Raw genomic sequence first — 24,783 nt, forward strand, 5'->3', positions numbered from 1 at the left:
GGCCCCCCGTGGCTCCCCAGCCCTTGCATGGCCCCAGATGTGCACATTCACGCATTTGTCTCTCGTGTGTCTGCCCTGGAACATGCGGAATTCTTATCTTGTTGCTAGCATCCAAATCGGGCACACAGCAGTGGCCTAATATACACACATTAAATGAACTTGCTTTCTCAGTGTGATCCCGGGAAAGTGCGGGGCTGCAGCGCAGGCCTGGGGTCTTTCCCGGGGGGTCCCCTCCGCTCCGTCCACGTCCTGCTGTGGGGGATGGAAGGTGTGGACCCCTAATTACTAAGGCTGGGCCCATCGTCTCCCCTTCCCAGCACCACCTGCTTCGGAGAAGGGGAAACCGAGGCACAGAGTGCGTGGAGCCAAGCCACCTCCGGGTCCCCCAGCCGCCCCTCCTGTCAGAACTCTCCCCACTCAGCAGCTGGGTAGGGTGGGGTGGGGGCTCTTCACAGCCGTCTGAGCATGACCCTCCCCTGACCACAGCCTCCCAGAGCCCCTCAGCACCCTCCTGGCCCCTCCCTGCCCTCTCCTGCTCCCTCCGTCCTGACCTTGGGCTGCTCTATTTAGAGACAGGGTCTCGCTGTCACTCAGGCTGGAGTGCAGTGATGAGACCCACCTCCCACCTCGGCCTCCTGAGCCACTGAGACCACAGGCAGGCACCACCATGCCTGGCTAATTTTTGCATTTCTATAGAGACAAGCTCTGGCTATATTGTTCAGGCCGGTCTCAAACTTCTGGCCTCAAGTGATCCTCCTGCCTCGGCCTCCCAAAGCGCGGGGATTACAAGCAGGAGCCACCAGACCCAGCCTTGGCGGCTTTCTGAGTAAAACACACACACCCCCACCCCATGGCCTGTGTGGCACTGTTCCTTCTGCCTGGAATGCAGCTCCCAGGTCCCCGCACGGCTCCTACCTTCCCACCCAAACGTCGCCTTCTAACAGAGCCCCCTCCACCGCCCCCCTCAGCCTCTGACCCCTTCACTCCTCTTTCCTTTCCTTCCCAGAACGTTGCACGGCCCGAGCCCGTTACATGGATCTTGCAGGACACACTCCACGGTTCTGAGGATGGCCCCGGTCCCTGACACTCCCCTGGCTCTGCACCGGAGGTGTGGGAGGCCTGGGGGGGGGGTGCCGCCCCCACCTGCTGATGAGGTGGTGCCCCTGGAGGGGGCACCTGTGACGAACGACGGCACAGGGCTCAGGTGCTGGCGCCGGTGGGGGAGGGGAGGAAAATCGGAGATAACCACCCCCCACCAAGCCCTCCAAGGGCAAACAGGAAATTCTTGTTTGTGGCGAAACGTTGATTATTTTCTCCACCCCACCTCGCAGAGAAACGGCAGCTTCGAGGGGGTCAGTGGAGTCTGCTGGCCGACCAGTGCAAGATAACTCCCAGCGCCACCTGGGAGTGGGGAGGGGGCTCCCCGGCCGCCCGGAACCCTCTGGAACCAGGGAGCTCAGCCCTGGCTCGGGACTCCCCTCCCCAGCCCACCGGCTCTGGGAGGTGGGAGGAAGGTCAGAAAAAGACCCCGGAGGTTTGCAGGAAATCCAAGGGAAGGGCTGGCCGGGACAGGAGGAGGCAGCCGGGGCCAGCACAGGAGGCCCCTCCCCCGGCAGGGCAGGACAAGGCAGCACCCAAGGTCACAGATGGGCAGCACCCAAGGTCACAGCGGGGCAGCGCCTAAGGTCATGTCGCCGAGGCTGTGGTTTCCCTGCTTAGTCCCCAGGAAGGCCCCACCTGGGCACTCCCACCAGGTCCCAGCAGCTGCGGAGGGCCCAGGGCGGTGTCCTTGGGCCCAGAGGCCCAGGCTGTAAAGAAACTGCCTGTCTGCAGGGCCCCCTGGGAGAACCTTTGCCCCCCAGGCCCCCTCCTGTCTCAGAGGAGGCTCCAAGGTCCATGGGGCCCCACCTGGGAACGAGGCCATGGTGGGAGCGGGGTGGGGGTGCAGGAGCTGGGAGGCACCTGGTCAGCTGCAGCCCTTCAGGTGCTGTCTTTGGCCACAAAATTCAGGGAAATCCAAGAAACAACCTCAGTGTCTAGGGTTCGGGGCCTGCCGAGCCCTGAGCCTCCAGGGGGGTTGGCCTGAGACTTGGCACAGAGAAGTCAGACGAAGATAAATTTTCTTTTCTTTTTTTCTGAGACAGGGTCTTGCTCTGTGGCCCAGGCTGGAGTGCACGATCACAGCTCACTGCAGCCTCAGCCTCTCAGACTCAAGTGATCTTCCCGCCTCAGCCTCTGGAGTAGTTGGGACTCCAGGCACACACCACCTTGCCCAGTTTTAACTTTTTTTTGTAGAGATGGGGTCTTGCTATGTTGCCCAGGCTGGGCACAAACTCCTGAGCTCAAGTGACTCTCCCTCCTCGGCCTCCCAGAGTGCTGGAATTCTGGGCATGAACCACCGTGCCCAGCCTGAGACACTTTATTTTTGTTTTGAGACCAAGTCTCTTTCTGTTGCTCAGGCTGGAGGACAATGGTATGACCTCGGCTCACTGCAACCTCCGCCTCCCAGGTTCAAAAGATTCTCCTGCCCCAGCCTCCCGAGTACGTGGGATTACAGGCGCGCACCACCACACCCGGCTAATTTTTTTTTTTGTATTTTTCACAGAGATGGGGTTTCATCACATTGGCCAGGCTCATCTCGAACTTCTGACCTCAGGCCATCCCCCCCACCTCCACCTCTCGGAAGTGCTGGGATTATGGGTATAAGCCACTGCGCCCAGTCTGAGAAATGCTCTAAAAGACACGTTTTTGCACCGTCCAATATGGCTTCTGGGAAAGTTTAGAAGTATGTTTTCCTCTAAGGCCAGATATAGGTCTGCGGACACTCAGAAGCAGCAGCAATAGATCTGAGTCAGCAGCCGCCCCCTCCGGGCAGCGGCCTGAGCCTCCCGGGCGCCCACACACCCAGTGGGGCGTTCCTAGGCTGCTGAGGGGTCAGAGGGAAACAGAGAATTCATCCAACGGCCGGGACCACTCAGACCAGCTGGGGAACTCTGAGGTTCGGTTCTTTTTTTTTTTTGAGACAGAGTCTCGCTCTGTCGCCCAGGCTGGAGTGCAGTGGCGCGATCTTGGCTCACTGCAAGCTCTGCCTCCCGGGTTCATGCCATTCTCCTGCCTCAGCCTCCTGAGTAGCTGGGACTACAGGCGCCCGCCACCGCGCCCGGCTAATTTTTTGTATTTTTTTAGTAGAGACGGGGTTTCACCGTGGTCTCGATCTCCTGACCTTGTGATCCGCCCGCCTCGGCCTCCCAAAGTGCTGGGATTACAGGCGTGAGCCACCGCGCCCGGCCCGAGGTTTGGTTCTTTAATCTAGTCTACTTCATTTTTTTTTTTTCCTTTTTCTGAGACAGGGTCTAATTCTGTTGCCCAGGCTGGAAGGGCAGTGGTGCAGTCAGAGCTCACTGCAGTCTCCTGGGCTCAAGTGATCCTCCCACCTCAGCCTCCCCTGTAGGTGGGACCACAGGCGCACGACGCCACTCCTGGCTAATTTTTGTATTTTTTGTAGAGATGGGGTTTCACCATGGTGCTCATTCAGGCTGGTCTCGAACTCCTGACCTCAGGCTATCTGCCCACCTCAGCCTCCTAACCTGCTGGCATTACAGGTGTGAGCCACAGCACCCAGCCAATGCAGTCTGCTTTTAAAAGATCTTATAGGCCGGGCGCGGTGGCTCAAGCCTGTAATCCCAGCACTTTGGGAGGCCGAGACAGGCGGATCACGAGGTCAGGAGATTGAGACCATCCTGGCCAACACGGTGAAACCCCGTCTCTACTAAAAAAATACAAAAAACTAGTCGGGCGAGGTGGCGGGCACCTGTAGTCCCAGCTACTTGGGAGGCTGAGGCGGGAGAATGGCGTAAACCCGGGAGGCAGAGCTTGCAGTGAGCTGAGATCTGGCCACTGCACTCCAGCCTGGGCGACAGAACGAGACTCCGTCTCAAAAAAAAAAAAAAAAAAAAAAAAAAAAAAAAGATCTTGTAAGTCTGGTGTGGTGGCTCATGCCTGTAATCCCAGCACGTTGGGAGGCCAAGGCAGAAGGATCACTTGAGCCCAAGAGTTTGAGACCAGCCTCAGCAACACAGTGAGAACCCATCTCTTCTTCAAGAAAGAATCCTAAAATTAGCCAGGCGAGGTGGCGGGCAACTGTAGTCCCAGCTACTTGGGAGGCTGAGGCAGGAGAATGACGTGAACCCAGGAGGCGGAGCTTGCAGTGAGCTGAGATCCAGCCACTGCACTCCAGCCTGGGCAACAGAGTGAGACTCCGTCTCAAAAAAAAAGAAAGAAAGAATCCTGGCCGGGCACAGTGGCTCACGCCTGAAATCCCAGGACTTTGGGAGGCCAAGGCGGAAAGATGACCTGAGGTCAGGAGTTCGAGACCAGCCTGACCAACATGGAGAAACCCTGTCTCTCCTAAAAATACAAAATAGGCCAGACGTGGTGGCACATGCCTGTAATCCCAGCTACTCAGGAGGCTGAGGCAGGAGAATTGCTTGAACCCAGGAGGCGGCGGTTGTAGTGAGCCGACATCGAGTGATTGCACTCCAGCCTGGGCAACAGAACACAAATCTGTCTCAAAAAAGAAAAAAAAAAAAAAGAAAAAGAATCTTAAAAAGACTTTATTGAGGTGAAATTTACATAATATAAAATTAACCAGCCAGGGGTCATGGCTCACGCCTGTAATCCCAGCACTTTGGGAGGCCGAGGCACAAGGATCACCTGAGAGGTCAGGAGTTGGAGACCAGCCTGGCCAACGTGTTGAAACCCCATCTCTAGGAAACACACAAAAATCAGGTGGGTGTGGTGGTGGGCACCTTTAATTCCAGATCCCTGGGAGGCTGAGGCAGGAGAATCGCTTGAACCCAGGAGGCGGAGGTTGCAGTGAGCTGAGATTGTGAGTTTGTGCCACTGCCCTCCAGCCTCCAGCTGGAGCGTAAACTAATTTAAGATTTACAATTAAGTAGCTTTTAGCGTATCCACGGTGTTACGCAAACCACAATCTCTGTCCCCATCAGCCGTCACTCCCCGTCCTCTCCCCAGCCCTGGCACACATGCATCCCCTCCCTGTCTCCGTGGATGGGCCCGTCCTGGACGTTTCATAGAAACGGGATCACACTGTGTGGCCTTCTCTGTCTGGTGCCTCTCACTGAGCGTGACGTCCTCAGGGTGCACCTGTGCTGAGGCCTGGGGCAGAGCCTGGCTCCTGCTCATGGCTGCCCCGTGTTCCACAGTGGACGGGTCACACTGTATTTGTCCATTTATCCTTCAACGGACACCTGAGCTGTTTCCACCTTTTGGCTCTCATGAACCGGGCTGGTTTGAACCTTCCTGTATAATCGTCCCACCTATTTTTGTTTCCTCTGGTTTTGAGACAAGAAATAAATCACTGTTCGGCCGGGCGTGGTGGTACACGCCTGTAATCCCAGCACTTTGGGAGGCGGAGGCGGGCGGATCACCTGAGGTCGGGAGTTCGAGACCAGCCTGGCCAACATGGAGAAACCCCGTCTCTACTAAAAATACAAAATTAGCTGGGTGTGGTGGTACACCCCTGTAATCCCAGTTACTCAGGAGGCTGAGGCAGGAGAATTGTTTGAACACGGGAGGCAGAGGTTGTTGTGAGTTGAGATCGTGCCATTGCACTCCAGCCTGGATGACAAAAGTGAAACTGTCTCAAAAAAAAAAAAAAACAGGCCGGGTGCGGTGGCTCACGCCTGTAATCCCAGCACTTTGGGAGGCGGAGGTGGGCGGATCACCTGAGGTCGGGAGTTCAAGACCAGCCTGGCCAACATGGAGAAACCCCGTCTCTACTAAAAATACAAAATTAGCCGGGCGTGGTGGTGTACCCCTGTAATCCCAGTTACTCAGGAGGCTGAGGCAGGAGAATTGTCTGAACACGGGAGGCGGAGGTTGTGGTGAGTTGAGATCGTGCCATTGCACTCCAGCCTGGGTGACAAAAGTGAAACTGTCTCAAAAAAAAAAAAAAAAACAGGCCGGGCGCGGTGGCTCAAGCCTGTAATCCCAGCACTTTGGGAGGCCGAGACGGGCGGATCACGAGGTCAGGAGATCGAGACCATCCCGGCTAACATGGTGAAACCCCGTCTCTACTAAAAAAATACAAAAAACTAGCCGGGCGAGGTGGCGGGAGCCTGTAGTCCCAGCTACTCGGAGGCTGAGGCAGGAGAATGGCGTAAACCCGGGAGGCGGAGCTTGCAGTGAGCTGAGATCCGGCCACGGCACTCCAGCCTGGGCGGCAGAGCGAGACTCTGTCTCAAAAAAAAAACAAAAACAAAAAAAAACCACACACAAAAAAGAACTCATTCACTATGACTCCTACAACAACATTAGACTGAAAGAGCCGATTTTCATCCCCCCTTCTTCCAGCAGCCCCCGAGGGTGGAGGGACCGAGGGGCTTGGAAGTCAAGATGAAGATGAAACCAGGTCTCTCCCCTGCTCCACGGTCAGCCATGGCTCCTGACTGCCCCCAGGAGAAGGCCCAACTCCCTGCCTGCCGGCCGAGCCCCATGCGAGCCTGCACATGGCCACGGCCATCTGTAACCACGCTGGCTGCTCCCCCGAACGCTCCTTTCCCCGCCTGGGTCCCTCTCACTCCTGCAGCAGCCGACGGCCTGCGCTGACCCTCAGCACCTTCCCGGGGTCAGGCTGGGAAGTCATCCATTTATTCTAGGGGCGGCCTCTTTCCATCTTGCCTGCCTGCCTCCCACCCATGAAGGCAGAATCTGGGCCGGGCACGGTGACTCACACCTGTCGTGCCAGCACTTTGGGAGGCCGAGGTGGACAGATCACCTGAGGTCAGGAGTCCCAGCCTGGCTATCATGGAGAAACCGTCTCTACTGAAAATACAAAAATTAGCCGGGCGTGGTGGCAGGCGCCTGTAATCCCAGCTACTCAGGAGGCTGAGGCAGGAGAATCACTTGAACCCAGGAGGTGGAGGTTGCAGTGAGCTGAGATCGCACCACTGCACTCCAGCCTGGGCAACAGAGCGAGGCTCTGTCTCAGAAAAAAAAAAAAAACCACAGAATCAGGGTCTCTGGGGTACAGCGGTGGGAATCCAGCAGGCGTCCACGGGAGGAAGGGGGAAGGCCAGGGGTGGTGGCTCCTGCCCATAATCCCAGCACTTTGGGAGGCCGAGGCGGGAGGATGACTCGAGGCCAGAAGTTGGAGGAAGAAGAAAAAGAAAGAGGCCGTAAGGAACTCTCCTTCCTCCAGTGCTGGCGTCCCCTTCCCGGCCCCTCTCTGAAGCCCCACTCCTGGCAGCTCCCACCCACTGACAGCACCCCCAGCCCCCCGCACCCTTCCGGAGGCCTGATAATCCTGTTATCGGGCACGGTGGAGGCCCGGGGCAGAGGCTGAGATGACTCAGCACCCGCGGCCACTACTGCCCAGGTGGCAGGGTCCCTGGGGGCCCCGGGGCTTCCCCCTCCACACAGGCACCCACGCTGCTGCTGGGAGGGGTGGGGAGGGCGGGACCCAGCACTGCCTCGCCACACCCCTGGGGTCCCGCTCTGCATTTGGGGAAACTGAGGCAGGGAGGGGGTCCACAGCTGTCTGGTAACCAGGTTTGCAGAGCACCAGCAACCTGCAAAGCCTGTCACTTGTCCACAGCCCAGAGAGGCAGGAAGGAGGCGGCCAGAGTGCATCCCCACAGCCACGTCACTGCTGTAGACTCCAGGGTGGCCGGGTGCGGTGGCTCATGCCTGTAATCCCATAATCCCAGCACTTTGGGAGGCCGAGGCAGGCGGATCACCTGAGGTCAGGAGTTTGAGACCAGCCTGGCCAACACGGTGAAACCCCGTCTCTACTAAAAATACAAAAATTAGCCGGGCGAGGTGACAGGCACCTGTAATCCCATCTACTCGGGAGGCTGAGGCAGGCGAATCGCTTGAACTCGGGAGGTGGAGGCTGCAGTGAGCCGAGGTTGCACCACTGCCCTCCAGCCAGGGCAACAGAGTGAGACTCCGTCTCAAAAAAAAAAAAGAAAAAAAAAGATTCCAGGCCTCGTCCCTCATCCCCTTCCCACAGAGTCCAGAGGCCAGGAATGAACAGCTGGACGGATGAGGCAGGAATGAAGAAGGAATGAAGTCAGAGCAGAGCCTGGGGCTGCAGGGGGGAGGAGGGAAGGGGGGCAGGAGGACCTGGAGGACCTGGAGTCTCGAGCCCCATCCTGCCCGTTCTCAGGGCCTCAGTTTACCCATGGTGGGGGTAGGGCTGATGCCATCAAGAAGCGAAAGCTGGTGCTGCGGTGCGGCCCCGGGAGGCCGGGGGATTTTGAGTCTCGGTGTTTTTCCCATTCCGGAAACTCCCAGGACTGACAGAGACGGCAGAGCTGAGTGTGGACCACAGGGCCAGCCACATGGGGCTGGCAGCCCACAGGGTTTCTGCCAGGACAGTGTGCTTTGCAGCCGTTATTGAGCACCTCTGGTATGTCCTGGACTATCTTGTACGCCGAGGAGATGCAGTGTCCAAAAAGGGCCCGGACTTCCCCGTTCAGGGAGCAGGAGGAAGAGGTCAGCAGGGGCAGGTGGACTGCGACGTAAGACACCAGGAGACAGGCGGCCCCGACCGACCGGTGGGCACTGCAGGGTTGGGGGAGGGCAGGGCCACCCACACCCAGCAGGCGCTTACTTGCAGGGTGACCCTGTGCCCGCACACAGCAGGCACTTACTTAGCTAGTGTCTGCTGTGTGACTTCAGGCCCTTCCCTGCCCTCTCTGGGCTCAGCCTGGCCATGGGTTGCTCCCAGTGCACCTGACCAGCCGGGGGCTCCCCCGCCTGCCTAAGCCACGAGGCTTTCAATTCCCGTCAGCGCAGCCGGGCCTCGGCGGATGCAGATGCTGAGGGCCCTGCTGGGCGTGGGGAAATTGGGGAAGTGATTCTGGGCAGGGCCGAACATCTGCCAGCTCCACTCCCCCGGCCCTGGCGGGCCCCAAGTACCCTCTCTGGAAATACACAGCGCCCCACCCACGGGGCGGATATTAATAACGCGCTCCAGAGATGACCACGAGGCGCAGCCCGGGAAGCCAGTGCGGTAAAGGTGCTTCTCTGGATTTCCGGATCACGAGATTCCGGGGGAGCTCGCTGACGCCAAACCCTCCTCGTTCTCCCGTGATGGGCCCTTCGTGCGATCGCCACCCTGCAACCTCAGTCTTCTCACCTGTGAAACGGTCCTGGGCCGTCTGGGTGGGGGCTGACACATGCATGGGGGAGTCCCTTGCTCAGGGGGGAGACCCTGACCGGCTGCCAGCCCTTGTCACAGTTGGGGAAACTGAGACCCACGAGGACGGGAGGGCAGCGGCAGGCCTGGCGCTGAGATGCGGCTGGGGAGGCATCAGCTGACAGGCACTTCCAGAAAGTTGGTGCAGAGGAGGCAGGAGGCAGCCCCATGGCGGCGAGAAATGACCTGGAACTCCGGGGCCTGCAGTCCCCAGTGGAGCCCCCACCCAGGGCACTGGCCTTAAGCAACCCCTCTGTCTGCCAGGAATCCCATTTCACAGATGCAGACACACACGCAGATCTGGGCCGACGGCAGGGGGTGCCCCGGGCCACACTCAGACACACCCCACCCCATGGTGCCCAGCCCTGGGGGGATCCCAGAAAACATTTCAAAGGATCAGGAAGCCACAAATGCAGAATCTCAGTGGGGGCTGGGCACGGTGGCTCCCACCTGGGATCCCAGCACTGTGGGAGGCCGAGGCGGACAGACTGCTTGAGCCCAGGAGTTTGAGACCAGCCCAGGCAAGATGACAAAACCCTGTTTTCACAAAAACAAAAACAAAACTTAGCCAGGCATGGTGGCGCACACCGGTAATCCCAGCTACACGGGAGGCTGAGGTGGGAGGATCACGTGAGCCCAGGAGGTGGAGGCTGCAGTGAGCCGTGATGACTCCAAGCTGGGCAACAGAGCAAGACCCTGTCACAAACAAACACACAAACAGAATCTTAGTTTTGAAGCCTCTGGGATTAAAAAAAGAAAAAATTAGCCAGGTGCGGTGGCTCACGCCTATAATCCCTGCACTTTGGGAGGCCGAGGCGGGCAGATCACTTGAGGTCAGAAGCTTGAGGCCAGCCTGGCCAACATGGTGAAACCCCATCGCTACTAAAAACACAAAAATTAGCCGGGCATGTAATTAGCGCCTGTAATCTCAGCTACTCAGGAGGCTGAGGCAGGAGAATTGCTTGAACCCGGGAGGCAGAGGTTGCAGGGAGCCGAAATCAGGCCAGTGCACTCCAGGCTGGGCAACAAAGGAAGACTCCATCTAAAAATAAATGAATAAATAAATAAATAAAAAGAAAAAAGTATGCCAGGTGTGGTGGCTCATGCCTATAATCCCAGCACTTTGGGAGGCCAAGGCGGGCGGATCACGAGGTCAGCAGTTCAAGAGCATCCTGGCCAACATGGTGAAACCCCGTCTCTACTAAAGATTCAAAAAATTAGCCGGGCATGGTGGTGGGCACCTGTAATCCCAGCTACTTGGGAGGCTGAGGCAGGAGGCTCGCTTGAACCCGGAAGGCAGAGGTTGCAGTGAGGTGAGATCGTGCCCCTGCACTCCAGCTTGGGCGACAGAGCGAGACTCTGTCTCATAAATAAATAAATAGGAAAAAATAAAAGTGAAAAAACAAAAACAAAAAAAAGAAATACCCAGGCCGGGCATGGTGGCTCACGCCTGTAATCCCAGCATTTTGGGAGGCTGAGACAGGCGGACCATGAGGTCAGGAGATCGTGACCATCCTGGCCAACATGGTGAAACCCCATCTCTACTAAAAATACAAAAAATTAGCCGGGCGAGGTGGCGGGCGCCTGTAGTCCCAGCTACTCGGGAGGCTGAGGCAGGAGAATGGCGTGAACCCAGGAGGCGGAGCTTGCAGTGAGCTGAGATCCGGCCACTGCACTCCAGCCTGGGCGACAGAGCGAGACTCCGTCTCAAAAAAATAAATAAATAAATAAATAAATAAACATGAAATACGCAGTGTTCTCTTCCCCCACGCAGTGATGAACCTGCCACGCTGGGGTGTTCCACACAGGGCCCCGCCCCGCAGACCAGCCGGCCCACCCACAATATGCCCTCATGCTCCCACCTGGACACCGGGGCCCTGCCTCTGTGAGCCTCATTTTTCCCTGCTGAGAAATGGGCTTCGAGGAACCACAGGGTCCAAGTACTTTGTCCAGGGCTGGGCACTTGGCAATTAGCTGTGTCCTGGGGTTACCTGCAGACTGGACCTGGACAGTCCCAGAAAGCCCCAGAAGTATCATCCCCAGCAGGAGTGTCCATTCGGAAAGAGGCACCGGGTGGGAGACTGCGGTCCCATCACTCCCAGCCCAGGTTCTCTGAACAGAAACGCGGCCAGGCACCAGCAGCAGGAGCCGGGCAGTCCAAGGGGCCAGAACACGCTTGGCCCGGCCACGTCGACGCTGTCCCCACAGTGAGACACGGGCCCACCTGTAGTCCCATCCCAAAGGCGGCTGCAGGAAGGAAGGGGCCGCATCCCACCTCTCACCCGGGAGTCAAGAGGACGGGCCTGCCCTGGTGGGCTCAGGGTGCGGGGTCCCTCGGGCACATCCGGCAGGAACTTCTGCCAGACCCCAGGCCAAGGGCAGGGCAGGAACTGCCCCTACCGTGAGCAGCAGCCTCGGAGGAGTCACTCAAGGCTGTGCCTGCTCCAGGGACACCTCACCCCGCAGGGAGCAGACGGAGGTGGGCTGGGGCCGCCCGGGGCAGGCAGCAGGGCCCACGCCGTACACCATCCCCTCCTTACAGGAGTCAGAGGAGAAACCTGGGGAACCGTAATGGCCAAGGATGAAAACGAAGTCACAGGAGCTGCACTCCTTCCAATGCCATCCCTGTCTTATGGGCGGGGAAACTAAGGCCCAGAGGAGAAGGTCACAGGGAGCTGGCCCAGGTCGGGCAGAGCTGGGATCGCTGTATGTTGGCGTGGCTGGGCTCTCTCCCACCAGGTGGCATTAAAGCAATGAATAACCAGAGGTGATCTGCCTAGTTCCTCCCCAAGAACCAGGTCCAAGTGCCCCCAAGGGCTGGGCACGTGGCCAACTGGGGGGGCCGGTGGCCAGGCAGGGCGCCAGCTGGGGCAGAGACGCCCAGCCGCTCCCGGAGAAATGGCACAGCAAGACCGTGTCTCCAAGAAATAAAATGAAGTTAGCTGGGTGTGGTGGTGACTGTCTGTGCTCCCAGCTACTCGGGAGGCTGAAGGGGGAAGATCACTGGAGCCCGGGAGGTGGAGGCTGCAGTGAGCTATGACTGCACCGCTGCACTCCAGCCTGGGCCACAGCACGAGACCCTGTCTCAAAATCCATCCCCGAAAACCAGCCTATGAAGGAAGTCCAGCCAGGCTGGCAGTGGGGCCCTCCCAGGGCCGGGGTCAGGGGTCCTGGGGTGGGGGACACTCACGTGCCCGGAAGACCCACTTTTGTAGCAGTGAGCATGGTGCCTCTTAGATGGGTAAAGGTTTGGGGACATCAGAGCAACGGGGCTGAGGCCGGGGCTGCCACGCGAGAGACACACACCGTGGCCGCGAGGGAACCCCACCACCAACACTCCTACCCAGACAGGCTTCCGTGAGCCACACAGCCAGCCACTCCCACGCAGACACACACACACACACACCCCAGACGCGCCCCTGCAGCCAGACACAGGGAGCAGACACGCCCGGGAGATAACGGCGAGACAGGCCCGCCCTCCACCACGCTGCCCGCCGTCGGGACTCCAGCGCCAGGGGCAGGAGCTTCTGCTCCGTGCACGGCTGTGTCCCCAGTACGCAGGCAAGCTGGCATAAAGCAGGTGCCCCACAAGTGCCCATGAGAGGGTCGGGCTCAGACACATGCGCCCAGGGAGGCAGAGCTTGGTGTTTCTGCCCTAACCTGGCTCAGGGCATGGTGCCACGTCAGCAGAGATGTCGTCTCTCCACAAGTCTGACATCAGCATATCAGTGGGACTCCGAGGGAGAGCCCTTCCCTCCTCTCCCAGCTTCTGGGGGCTCCAGGTGTCCTTGGCTTGTAGCCACATCGCTCCAGCCTCTGCCTCTGTCTCCACACAGTTATCTCCTCAAGTGTCCGTGTCTAAATTTCTCTTTTCTTTTCTTTTCTCTTTTTTGAGACAGTCTCGCTCTGTCACCCAGGCTGGAGTGCAGTGGTGCAATCTCGGCTCACGGCAGCCTCCACCTCCCGGGTTCAAACAATTCTCTTGCCTCAGCCTCCCAAGTAACTGGGATTACAGGCACCTGCCACCAGGCCCAGCTAAATTTTGTATTTTAGACAAGGTTTCACCGTGTTGGCCAGGCTGGTCTCAAACCTCGGACCGCAGGTGATCCGCCCGCCTTGGCCTCCCAAAGTGCTGGGATTACAGGTATGAGCCACCATGCCCGTCCTTTTTTTTTTTCTTTTTTTGACACAGGGTCCTGCCCTGTCGCCCAGGCTGGAGTGCCGTGGTGCCACTACAGCTCACTGCAGCCTTGACCTCCGGGGCTCAAAACAATTCTCCCGCCTTAGCCTTCTGGGTAGCTGGGACCACAGTAGCAAACCACCACATGTAGCTAATTTTATTATCTTTTTACAGATGGGGTCTCACTATGTTGCCCAGGCTAGTCTCAAACTCCTAGGCTCCAGTGATCCTCCCACCTTAGCCTCCTGAGTAGCTGGGACCACAGGCGTGCACTCCACACCCAGCTAATTTGTGTAGAGACGGGGTCTCGCTCTGTTGCTGAGGCTGGTCTCAAGCTCCTGGACTCAAGCGATCTTCCCGCCTTGGCCTTCCAAAGCGCGGGGATCACAGGCGTGACCTCCCCCTTAGAGTACAACCGACCGGCATGGGATTTGGGGCCACCCGACGCCACAGGACCTCGCTGAAGCTAACAACATCTGCAGAGACCCTATTTCCAAATGCAGTTCCATTCTGAGGTTCCGGGTGGACCTGAGTTTCGGGGGACGCCATCCAATCCAGGACGGGGCTCCTCCTGGAAGGCGGGTTCTTTTTTTTTTTGAGACGGAGTCTGGCTCTGTCGCCCAGGCTGGAGTGCAGTGGCGCGATCTCGGCTCACTGCAAGCTCCGCCTCCCGGGTTCACGCCATTCTCCTGCCTCAGCCTCCCGAGTAGCTGGAACTACAGGCGCCCGCCACCTTGCCCGGCTAGTTTTTTGTATTTGTTTTAGTAGAGACGGGGTTTCACTGTGTTAGCCAGGATGGTCTCGATCTCCTGACCTTGTGATCCGCCCGTCTCGGCCTCCCAAAGTGCTGGGATTACAGGCTTGAGCCACCGCACCCGGCCGGAAGGCGGGTTCTTATCTGCTCTCACGGTCTCTGTCTCCGAGGGTGGCAGAGGAGGCTGCTGGGCGTGGAATCCGGACATGTGTCTGGCGTGGCTTCTGGGCATGGGGCCTGAGTCCCCAGGGAGCCCGCTTCCTGAGCCTGGCCAGAACCAGGGCCTGCAGGCCAGCGGCCTCCACCCACTCCCTGCCCACCCGCCTCGGCCCACGGACCCCCAGCCCAGCCCTGACCAAGGGGCAAGGCCACATCCCGGTGCCGGGGCCTTCAATGGCCAGATTAGTCACCGTTTAACCCTGTGACCCCCAATTGTCCTCTGGCCGTGTGCAGTCGGCAGAGCGGAGAAGAGGCGGGCCACACCCGCCCCCCGTGCGCCACCCACCAGGTCGGCACCACAGCGGCTCCCGGATGCCAGTGGAGAGGACCCTGAGTCAAGCGTCCCTCGTGGGTGAAGCCCCTGGTATGCCATACCCTGGTCAGGACTGACAGAGACTTTGGGGCATCGAAGGGACCTGGACTTCAGCCCGTTGTGTCCAGCAGGGAAACTGAGGCAAGAGAGGACAGGGCTCTGCCGGCAGCTCCTCTGGGTCAGAGATGGTGGGGATGCACCCCCAGGGGCCCCGTCCATAGCTCGGCGGTCACCGGGGCTCCGTCAGCTACGCTGGCTCCAGAGCCCACGGCGGGCAGGGCGGGCGCTGATCTGTGCCCTGCGGCCGATGCGCGCCGCTGACCAAGACAGACAGCACCACTCTCTGGCAGCCCCGGGGGGCTAATGGTTAACAGGCCCCACCGTGACCCCATGCTTCAGGGGCCAGCACGAGGCCCCCAGACGCTCCGGCACACGGGAAGGTCGTCCGTCACAGGCACACTTGTGCACACGTGGGGAGCCCAGGCAGGCACGCTTTTGGACGCACACTTTCCAGCCTCGGTGTGCACACACAATACGCTTGCAGCCACCCCTGACACACACACACAGCCACATCCACACAAAACACAGGAGACCAGTCCAACACAGCAGCTCACGCCTGTAATCCCAGCACTTTCAGAGACCAAGGTGGGAGGATCACTTGAGCCCAGGAGTTTGAGACCAGGCTGGGCAACAGGATGGCGAGATCCCATCTTTATCGTTAAAAAAATGCCTACACAAGAGACCATCACCCCAACATAAACATTCACACAGGACATCAGGGCAGACGCGCGCCTGGACACACTCACCAACAGGTCCACGCAAAACAGGGACGTGGGAAGTTTGCCACGTCACACGGCACCCAGACAGCTAAACAAGCACCGTGGTGCTGGCTGGGGACATGCAGGCGGACGTGTGAGGTGCCGTTGGCTGGGTGCACACAGCCCCACACGTGAGACCCACAGAATCCAGCAGGTGCCCGGTGGGCAGAGGCCATGGAGGGTCCAAAGATGCCGTCTCTGGGGCAAGACCCCTCCCAGGCAGGGTGCCACGAGACCAGACCCACGAGCTGCCCGGCCACAGCCCCAGCGTGCACACTCGTACGCACGCCACGGCGGTTCACCACACCCATTCCCCGCCCAGGCACCACGCGGGGACACTCTCTGCCTGCGGGCACCGCTCCCTCAGGCTGCCGCGTGTGTTATTAGAAAGCATGAGGCGTGGCCGGCGCTTGGCAGCAGCGACCAGGGTGGGACGCCGGCGGTGGGCGTGGGGCCAGACCACGGCGGCGGTGACCCCGCGGCGGTGACCCGGTGGCCAGGCGGTGGCGCAGGGGCCAGATAAGGCTCTTCCGGCTGAGTCAGCGAGGCTCCTGGCATGGGCATAGGCTGGGGCATGGTGCCAGGGGCTGGTGGGCAGGCACCCTCCCCTCGCCCTCCAGGGCCCAGCTGGCGCGGCGCCAGCAGCCACAGCGGCTTTGATGAGGCAGGCGCTGCCCCGGCGGGAGGACCAGACGCTGGGGGGCTTCCCGACGGCCCTCCCCCCAGCTCACGTGCAGCCAGGCCTCCCAGAGGCCCAGGAAGGCATCAGGGCTGGCAGCCGAGGGCCTGGCTAGGGGCCCTCTCGACAAACACAGTCTGTCTCAAACATAGCCGCTGGCTCTGTGCGCTCGGAACCTGCTGCCTGACCTCTGGGCAAAGGCCCCAGCTGCACCATCTGCCTGGAGCACCCGCCTGCGCTGGGAAAATTCTGCCTTCTCCTCCTTCTTATGCCCCAGAAGCCCAGCTGCAGCATTGGCCTCTTCTACTCCTGCCTGGACCGGGGTGCCTCCGTTCTGTCCTCCCAGCCTCCTTCTCCCAGCTCCGAACCCTACCAAGGCTCCCCGCTGAGCCCAGCTCTGGGTGCCCTGATGCTCTGCCCACCGCTCCTGCTACACCGAGTTTGACTGCCCCACGGGCCAGGATGGCTTTAAACGCAGCCCAGTGCAAATGTGTAAATTTCTTAACACGCAATGAGATTTTTTTTGCAATTACGTTTTGGCTCATCAGGTATCATTAGCGTTACTGTATTTTACGTGAGGCCCAAGACGATTCTTCTTCTTCTGATGTAGCCCAGGGAAGCCAAAAAATTGGCCACCTTGGCCCTACACATTACGCTCCAGTCACAGCGATCCAACAGGCAGGATCGCTGTCTCACTAACGAACTCTTACACATCCTGCAAAGCCCCAGCCCCAATGCCTCTTCCTCTGGGCAGCCTCCCCCTCAATCTCCTCTAGCCCAGCCCTGACCCCTCGAGGGATTTGGGAAAGCCCAGAGGCCCCTCCGAGCCTCAGTCTGCAATGGAGGTGGTGAGGCCAGGGCAGATCCCAATGCTACCTTCACATCCAGCTCTGGCTCCCACCAGCCTGGGGGTCTCTGGGACAGGATGAAGAAAACGTGTGCCCGCTTCTCCTAGAGCCCTGGCAATTCCAGCTCCCCACCTCCTCACCACACTGCTCCAAGCACCTCCCACGCCCCAGAGATGTTCATTACGGTATTGTTTACAACAGGGAAATGACCACGGGAAGCGTGTGGATGGATATGTCGGTGTCCAGGGCCACGAGGGGAACATCCACACAGCTGAAAAGAACCAGGCATCTCGGAACATCCCAATTACAACGCGAACGCACCGCGATAAACAGCTCCTCGAAGCCAGCAGTGGGAGGACCCTCTCGGCCTCCACTGAAGATCATGTTAGATACCTCCCAGGTCACATTCCTGGGTGCGCGCGGGCAGAGAAAGGCCTGGAGAACGCGCGGCTCATGCCCTAGAGGTCAAGGGGGACTCGGGGCTCACTGTAAACATTGTGTTTTCTTCCTCTCTGCAAAAAGAGCGTCAAGTGTTACTTCTGGAACCAAAAGCGTATCGAGAGGCCGGGCACGGTGGCTCACGCCTGTCATCCCAGCACTCTGGGAGGCCGAGGCGGGCAGATCACAAAGTCAGGAGTTTGAGACCACCCTGGCCAACACGGTGAAACCCCGTCTCTACTAAAAATGTAAAAATTAGCTGGGCATGGTGGCGGGCGCCTGTAATCTCAGTTACGCAGGAGGCTGAGGGAGGAGAATTGCTTGAACCCAGGAGGCAGAGGTTGTGGTGAGCCGAGATTGCACCACTGCACTCCGGCCTCGGTGACAGAGCAAGACTCCGTCTAAAAATAAATAAATAAATAAATAAATAAATAAATAAATAAATAAACCAGGTGTGGTGGCGCCTGTAGTCCCAGCTTCTTGAGAGGCTGAGGCAGGAGAATGGCGTGAACTCGGGAGGCGGAGCCTGCAGTGAGGAGAGATCGCGCCACTGCACTCCAGCCTGGGCCACAGAGAGAGACTCTGTCTCAAAAAAAATAATAATAATAAAATAAAATAATGCATCTATGTGTATTTTCCACAATTAAAAAAACCAAATGAGCTGAAAAGACCAAAAAAAACCAGAACTGGACGCCCGCTTCCTATTGGGGTCTTGCTTCACCCCCGAGAGCTGCCTGGCAGGCACCGTGGTGAGGACCCAGTGGTCTCTGGGGCTGGGCCCAGCGAGGTGTGTCTGGCCTTGAGCCCGAGAGGTGCTGGTGGCTGTCGCTGCCCCAGTGCCCACAAACGCCTAGCTGCCAGGCCCGGAGACCTGGATGTGAGGACAGCACTGAGGTCTGCCCTGGCCTAACCACCTTCATTCCAGACAAAAAAACAGAAACTGAGGGGCAGCCGGGTTTCCTCAAAACCATCCCGCCAGAGGCTCCCTGGGCCATCCACCCACACACTCCTGGGTCCTCTCTGGCGGGTGCATCCCAGGATCAAATTCCAGCTCATGGCTGGGCGCGGTGGCTCACACCTGTAATCCCAGCACTTTGGGAGGCCAAGACGGGCGGATCACGAGGTCAGCAGATTGAGACCATCCTGGCTAACACGGTGAAACCCCGTCTCTACTAAACAATACAAAAAATTAGCCGGGCGAGGTGGCGGGAGCCTGTAGTCCCAGCTACTTGGGAGGCTGAGGCAGGAGAATGGCATGAACCCGGGAGGCGGAGCTTGTAGTGAGCTGAGATCCGGCCACTGCACTCCAGCCTGGGCCACAGAGTGAGACTCCGTCTCAAAAAAAAAAAAAAAAAAAAATTCCAGCTCACTTCCCTCGTGAGACTGTGCACAGGTCATATCATCATTCCCAGGCCTCAGTTTCTCACCTGCACAACAGGTTCAACAGCAGCTCCTTCCTTGTGGGATCACGTGAGGATCTGGGAAAGGGCCTGTCTAAAACACTCAGTCACTTTCTTCATGAGACTGGCTAGTGCTGCCATTCCTAAGCCTCTGAGCTCACCTGCACGTTCCATGGGGAGCAAGCTTTACCGTGGAAAGCAGAGGCAGAAATCCCAACACTGAATGAAAATCAGAACCACAGTGAGAAACCACGCCACCCTGACAAGGAAGGCCAGGATCAAAACGTCGGCCATCGGCCGGGCGCGGTGGCTCACGTCTGTGATCCCAGCACTCTGGGAGGCTGAGGTGTGAGGATCACCTGAGGTTGGGAGTTCAAGACCATCCTGCCCCACATGGTGATACCCCGTCTCTACTAAAAACACAAAAATGAGCTGGGCGTGGTGGTGGGCATCTTGTAATCCCAGCTACTCGGGAACTCCAGCCTGGGTGACAGAGCACGACTCTTGTCTCAAAACAAAAAGTTGGCAGTAACAAGTGGTGAGGATATAGAGGAACTGGAACCCACATCTGTGGCTGGTGGGAAGGTAAGGTGGGCAGCTGCTTGCTAAACAGTGCAGCAGTTCCTCTGATGGGTTAATATGAAGACACCAACAGACCCAGCTACACCCCAAAGTAACAAAAACATACGCCCACATAAAAACCTGTCCAGCGCTACAAACCCAAAAGGCAGAAACCAACCAAGTGGCCATCGACGGCTGAACGGGTAGACACAACACGGCACATCCACACAGCGGAGTATGACTCAGCCGTGAAAAGGAAGGAGACTCTGACCCAGCCATGGTGCTGATGCACCTTGAGGACGTCACGCTCAGTGAGATACGCCAGACACAGAAGGCCACGCGGTGCGTGATCTCATCTCATTTCTTTTTTTTTCTTTGTTCTTGTTTTTTTTTTTTTGAGAGGGAGTCTCGCTCCGTCACTCACGCTGGAGTGCAACAGCACGATCTCGGCTCGCTGCAACCTCGGTCTCCTGGGTTCAAGCGATTCTGTCTCAGCCTCCCGAGTAGCTGGGATTACAGGCGCTCGCCACCACGCCTGGCTGAGTTTATACTTTGTTTGTATTTATTTTTTGAGACAGGGTCTTGCTCTGTCACCCAGGCTGGAGTCCAGTGGTGCAATCGCAACTCACCGCAGCCTCCACCTCCCAGACTCAGGTGATCCTCACACCTCAGGGTCCCACGTAGCTGGGACTGCAGGTGTGCACCACCACGCCCTGCTATTTTTTTTTTTTTTTTGTAAAAACAGGGTTTCATCACCTTGCCCAGGCTGGTCTCGAACTCCTGGGCTCGGGCAATCCGCTCGTCTTGGCCTCCCACAGTGCAGGGATTACAGGTGTGAGCCACTGTGCTGGGCCCGAACTCTACACTTAAAACAGTGAACTGAGGCCGGGCGCAGTGGCTCAAGCCTGTAATCCCAGCACTTTGGGAGGCCAAGACGGGCGGATCACGAGGTCAGGAGATAGAGACCATCCTGGCTAACACGGTGAAACCCCGTCTCTACTAAAAATACAAAAAACTAGCCGGGCGAGGTGGCTGGCGCCTGTAGTCCCAGATACTCCGGAGGCTGAGGCAGGAGAATGGCGTAAACCCGGGAGGCGGAGCTTGCAGTGAGCCGAGATCATGTCAGTGCACTCCAGCCTGGGTGACAGTGAGACTCCATCTCAAATACTTAAATTAAAAAATAAATAAATAAATAAAATCCCACCATGGTGGGGTGTGGTGGCTCACGCCTGTAATCCCAGCACTTTGGGAGGCCAAGGTGGGCAGATTGCCTGAGCCCAGGAGTTCTAGACCAGCCTGGACAGCATAGTGAGACCCCATCTCTACAAATGTTAGCTGAGTGTGGTGGCACCCGTCTGTGCTCGCAGCTACTCAGGAGGCTGAGGCAGGAGGATCGTTTGAACCCGGGAGATCAAGGCTGCAGGGAGTTAGGACGGCACCACTACACTCCAGCCTACGCAGCAGAGTAAGACCCTGTCTCAAAAATTATAATCATAATCCAACAAAATCCTACTGTGGCCACTTTCTAGAACCCAGGCCTGCTGTGTGGGTGATGGGAGGCCACCAGGAGGCTACGTCAGACATCAAGAGGCTGAGATCCTAATCACTGCCTGACACGTGCTGGCCTCCAAAACTGCACGTCCCCAGGCCCCAGGCAGTGAGGTTCCAGGTGTCCAGGGAAAGAACTCGTGGCCCTGAGCCTGCTGCGCCCGGCCCCCCCTGCAGCCTGGCCACCCACCAGACCTGCAGCTGACAGCAGAATTTCACAGCTGTCGAGGATTTGCAGGCGGAAGTTAGCCCCGAGGCCTGCCAGGACCTGGGAGGAAGAGGCAGAGACAGTGCCAAGCGGCTGGCCGGCGGGCCAGGGCTGCCACGTGCCAGGAAGGGGGTGGGGCAGGCGCCAGAGTCAACAGGGGCCCCAGCGGAGGTGCGGGGGTAACACTGACTGGGCTGGTTGGGCCCAGGCCACTGTTGACACTGGGAACGCAGGTGCCTGGCCAGCTGGGCGGGCGGCAGCATCAGCGGCTGGACCTGCCACGAACGGCCCAGGGTAAGATCCCAGGCCGGGCGCGGTGGCTCAGGCCTGCAATCCCAGCACTTTGGGAAGCTGTTAGGCAGATCACTTGAGCCCAGGAGTTTGAGACCAACCGGGGCAACACAGCGAGAGCCCTTCTCTAAGGGAAAAAAAAAAAATCACAGGACTGCAAGGCGGGGGCCTCCCCCAAGCCCCACTGCCCACAACCCTCCCTCGGCCCCCATCTTCTCGGAGTCCCAATCCCGTCTCCTGCAAGACCCGGAGGCAGCACCCAGCCCCTACACACAAGACCCAGCCCGGAGGCGGCACCACGTCCCTACACACAAGGCCCAGCCGGAGGCGTCACCAGGTCCCTACACACAAGGCCCAGCCGGAGGCGGCACCAGGTCCCTACACACAAGGCCCAGCCGGAGGCGGCACCAGGTCCCTACACACAAGCCGAGCTTTAGCCTACCTCTCAGGGCCTCTGTGCAGTCCATTCCCGGTACACCCCGGGGGCAGGTGCGGGGGGACCAGGGGGCCGGGCACGAGGCAGGAGCTCCATGAGTACCTGAGGCTGCTGGTGACACAGTGACTGCCTCCCTGCTCTGGCCTCAGTTTCCCCATCTTGGCTTCCCGCTGCGGGAAAACCCTGCATGGTACCTTCGACCCTGACCCGGGGCGTCGCCCAGACAAGCTGGACAGTGCCTTCTGCCTCCCGCCTTTGTTCTGGACACGCTGCGGGCTGTGGGGTCAGGGCGCCTGGCCCCTCGTCCCTGCCTGATCTGGGCCGGTCACCCCAAAACTCCCCCGTTGGCTTTGGGCCTTGGAGGCCGCGGCTGTCTGGGCGGCGCACGTGTCCAGGGTCAGGTCCACCTCTGACCCCCGAAGGACCGACTGAATGGGGGGCCTTGACCCTCCCTCTGGGCTTGGCTATAACCTTGGGGGGATGGAGGTCTCTGTCCAGCTCCTGCCGCCCCCCTAGCCCAGGGCTTGCTGTGGGCTGAGTCCCGGGCAGACAGCAAATACTGGGTGAATAAACAAATGAAATTAAAGAGAATCCACTCTCAACACGCTCATCTGTACCATCTAAAACCCAGAAAAGATCACAAGACCCCTTGTCCCAACGCTGAGCCTCTGTTTTCTCACTGGCAAAAGGGGACTCGCGGCGGTGTGGCCCGTGAAGTATCCCCTTCTGCAGGAGAGGGAAACTGAGTCCCGGAGCAGGGTGGAATCCACAAGACACGCCCCCTCCCCGAATCCCCGCCGCAGCCCAGGCCATTCTCCCACACCGTGGTGGGCTTTCAGCTCTTTACTCTTTGTGAGTTTCCAGGCAGTTCTTAAGTCTCCTGAGGATTGCTGGGGTTAGAGATGCCCCTTAAGCTACCAGGCACCCCTGGAGTCAGGAGCCCCGGGAGGCCCCACTGGGTGTCTGTGCCTTGGCCCCTCCTAGGAGGCTCCTCGGAGCGGATTCTGGAAGCCCAGGGAGCCCAGGGTTGAAGTGGCTGCCCCAAGGCGGGCATGTCCCAGCGTGTCCATCACCCACCTTCCTGCAGGAGCCCAGACCAGCTTCCAGCCCCGGGCGAGGAGGTGGTTCCCCGCAGCCGCACCCAGAGGTCAGGGCAGAGCCCAGCTGGCCGAGGGCTGGAATGTGAGCCTGGCCACCATCTGGTTTCCATCTGCCCGGCCCAGCACGGTCCAACTTCAAAGCATCCCCCGCCCGGCCACTTCCTCTGGCCTGGCCGCCTGCAGGGAAAGGCTGGAGCGGCTCCTACTTCCTCCTTCAGCTTGGGGTCCCTGAGACGCCCCCCTGCTGGCCCCAGCCTTAACCATCCACTCGGAGCCTCGCAGACCCTTTCTCCTGCGTCTCCTGCAGTCACACCTGAGTCACCCCCAGGTCCCCTCGGCTGCCGGCTGCAGCCTGCAACCCCCCCATGGCTCTCCACAGATGCCAGGGGACAGAGGAGGCCTTGTCACCGCGTCACCAAGGCCCCGGCCTCTCTGCCCGCATCGCCCGCATGCCTGGTTCCTCCAGCCCACGCCCAGCTCGGGCTGGCGCCAGCCTCTCCCTCTCACACCCGCCTTTCCCTCTCTGCCCCATCACCTCCGATACGGGGGCCGTGAAGCCCCCCAGGTTTCTCCTGCCTGGCGGGCACGCCTCACAAATCCCACGTCAGAGCAACGAACAGCCGGCTGGTCGAGCCCACAGCCAGGAGGGAAGCACAGGAAGCACAGCCACCGCAGGAATCCCCCGCTCTCAACTCGACGCCCGGCTCAGCACACGCCCCGCGCAACGGGGGCCTTCGAAGGGCCCCAGTGGGCCCGGGAGCAGGTGCTCGGCCACCACACGGGACGCGTCCACTCACCTGCTTAAACTGTTCCTCATACGTCCAGTCCCCGTGGTCAGGCGGCTGCAGCTGCGGAGCTACGTGGGCCCCTCCGGTGTGGGCAGGGCCAGGCCCCGGCCGCTCCTGGCCCCCCAGCGCCCTGGGAACGCCATCGCCTCGGAAGGCCTGGGCTGGCTGGGCCTTTCGGGGGAACAGCGCTGTGGTGCCCAAGTTGGCAGGGCCTGGGGGCCCCAGCCCCTCCTCGTCCTCCTCCTCCTCCTCATCCTCGTAATCCTCCTCCTCCTCCTCATCCTCCCCGATGTCTTCCTCCATCTCCTCCTCCTCCCATTTGGGCTTCCTGGGGTGAGCAGAGGGCAGGAGTCAGGGGACAAGGTGCTGGCTTGTACCAGCCTAGGGAGAGACCCGCGCCCCACCCAGCCTCAGTTTCCCTCTCTGGAAATAGGAAGAGCCAGCCGCCGCCTGCTCAGGCTGCAGAGCGCACCCATGAGCACAGCCTGCGTGGGGCAGCCGTGACGTCCATTTTGTTCCCAATTAGCCCAGAACAGCACAAGCCGTCCCTACAGCGTGAATTTTGGGGCCTTGAAAAGCATCACGCAGGCAGGCATGGTGGCGCATGCCTATAATCCCTGCAGCACTCTGGGAGGCCAAGGTGGGAGGATCCCTTGAGCCCAGGAAGTGGAGGCTGTAGTGACCTATGATGGCACCACTGCACTCCAGCCTGCGCCACAGAGCAAGACCCCGTCTCTTGAAAAAAAAAAAAAAAGAGAATCATCGTGGCAGGTTGGTTCCTGCACCATGCATGCTGTCTCAGCTCCACCTCCCATTCCCTCCACAGGGAGATTTATCCCACCACTATCTGAAATCCACCCCACCCTGGCCACTGCCCCTCCACGGCACCCTCCTAGATTTTCTTGCAGCCCTTTGTACAACCTGACATCACCTGCTTCTTTGCTAGCTTTTGTTTGTTTGGTTTTTTTTTTTTTTT

General features: G+C 59.1%; 1 protein-coding gene across 4 annotated transcripts in view; it reads right to left on the reverse strand.

Annotated features, from left to right (window-relative positions):
• ARID3A (AT-rich interaction domain 3A) overlaps positions 1 to 24,783 on the reverse strand; it is a 67,194-nt gene that overhangs the window by 19,302 nt on the left and 23,109 nt on the right. For all 4 annotated transcript variants that reach the window (XM_026457303.2, XM_026457300.1, XM_026457301.1 and 1 more), the window contains exon 3: positions 23,817 to 24,135. In XM_026457303.2, the coding sequence (XP_026313088.1) occupies positions 23,817 to 24,135 (319 nt within the window). The remainder of the gene's footprint in view (positions 1 to 23,816; positions 24,136 to 24,783) is intronic.

Source organism: Piliocolobus tephrosceles, chromosome 21, assembly GCF_002776525.5.
Source record: "Piliocolobus tephrosceles isolate RC106 chromosome 21, ASM277652v3, whole genome shotgun sequence".
NCBI classification, from domain to species: domain Eukaryota; kingdom Metazoa; phylum Chordata; class Mammalia; order Primates; family Cercopithecidae; genus Piliocolobus; species Piliocolobus tephrosceles.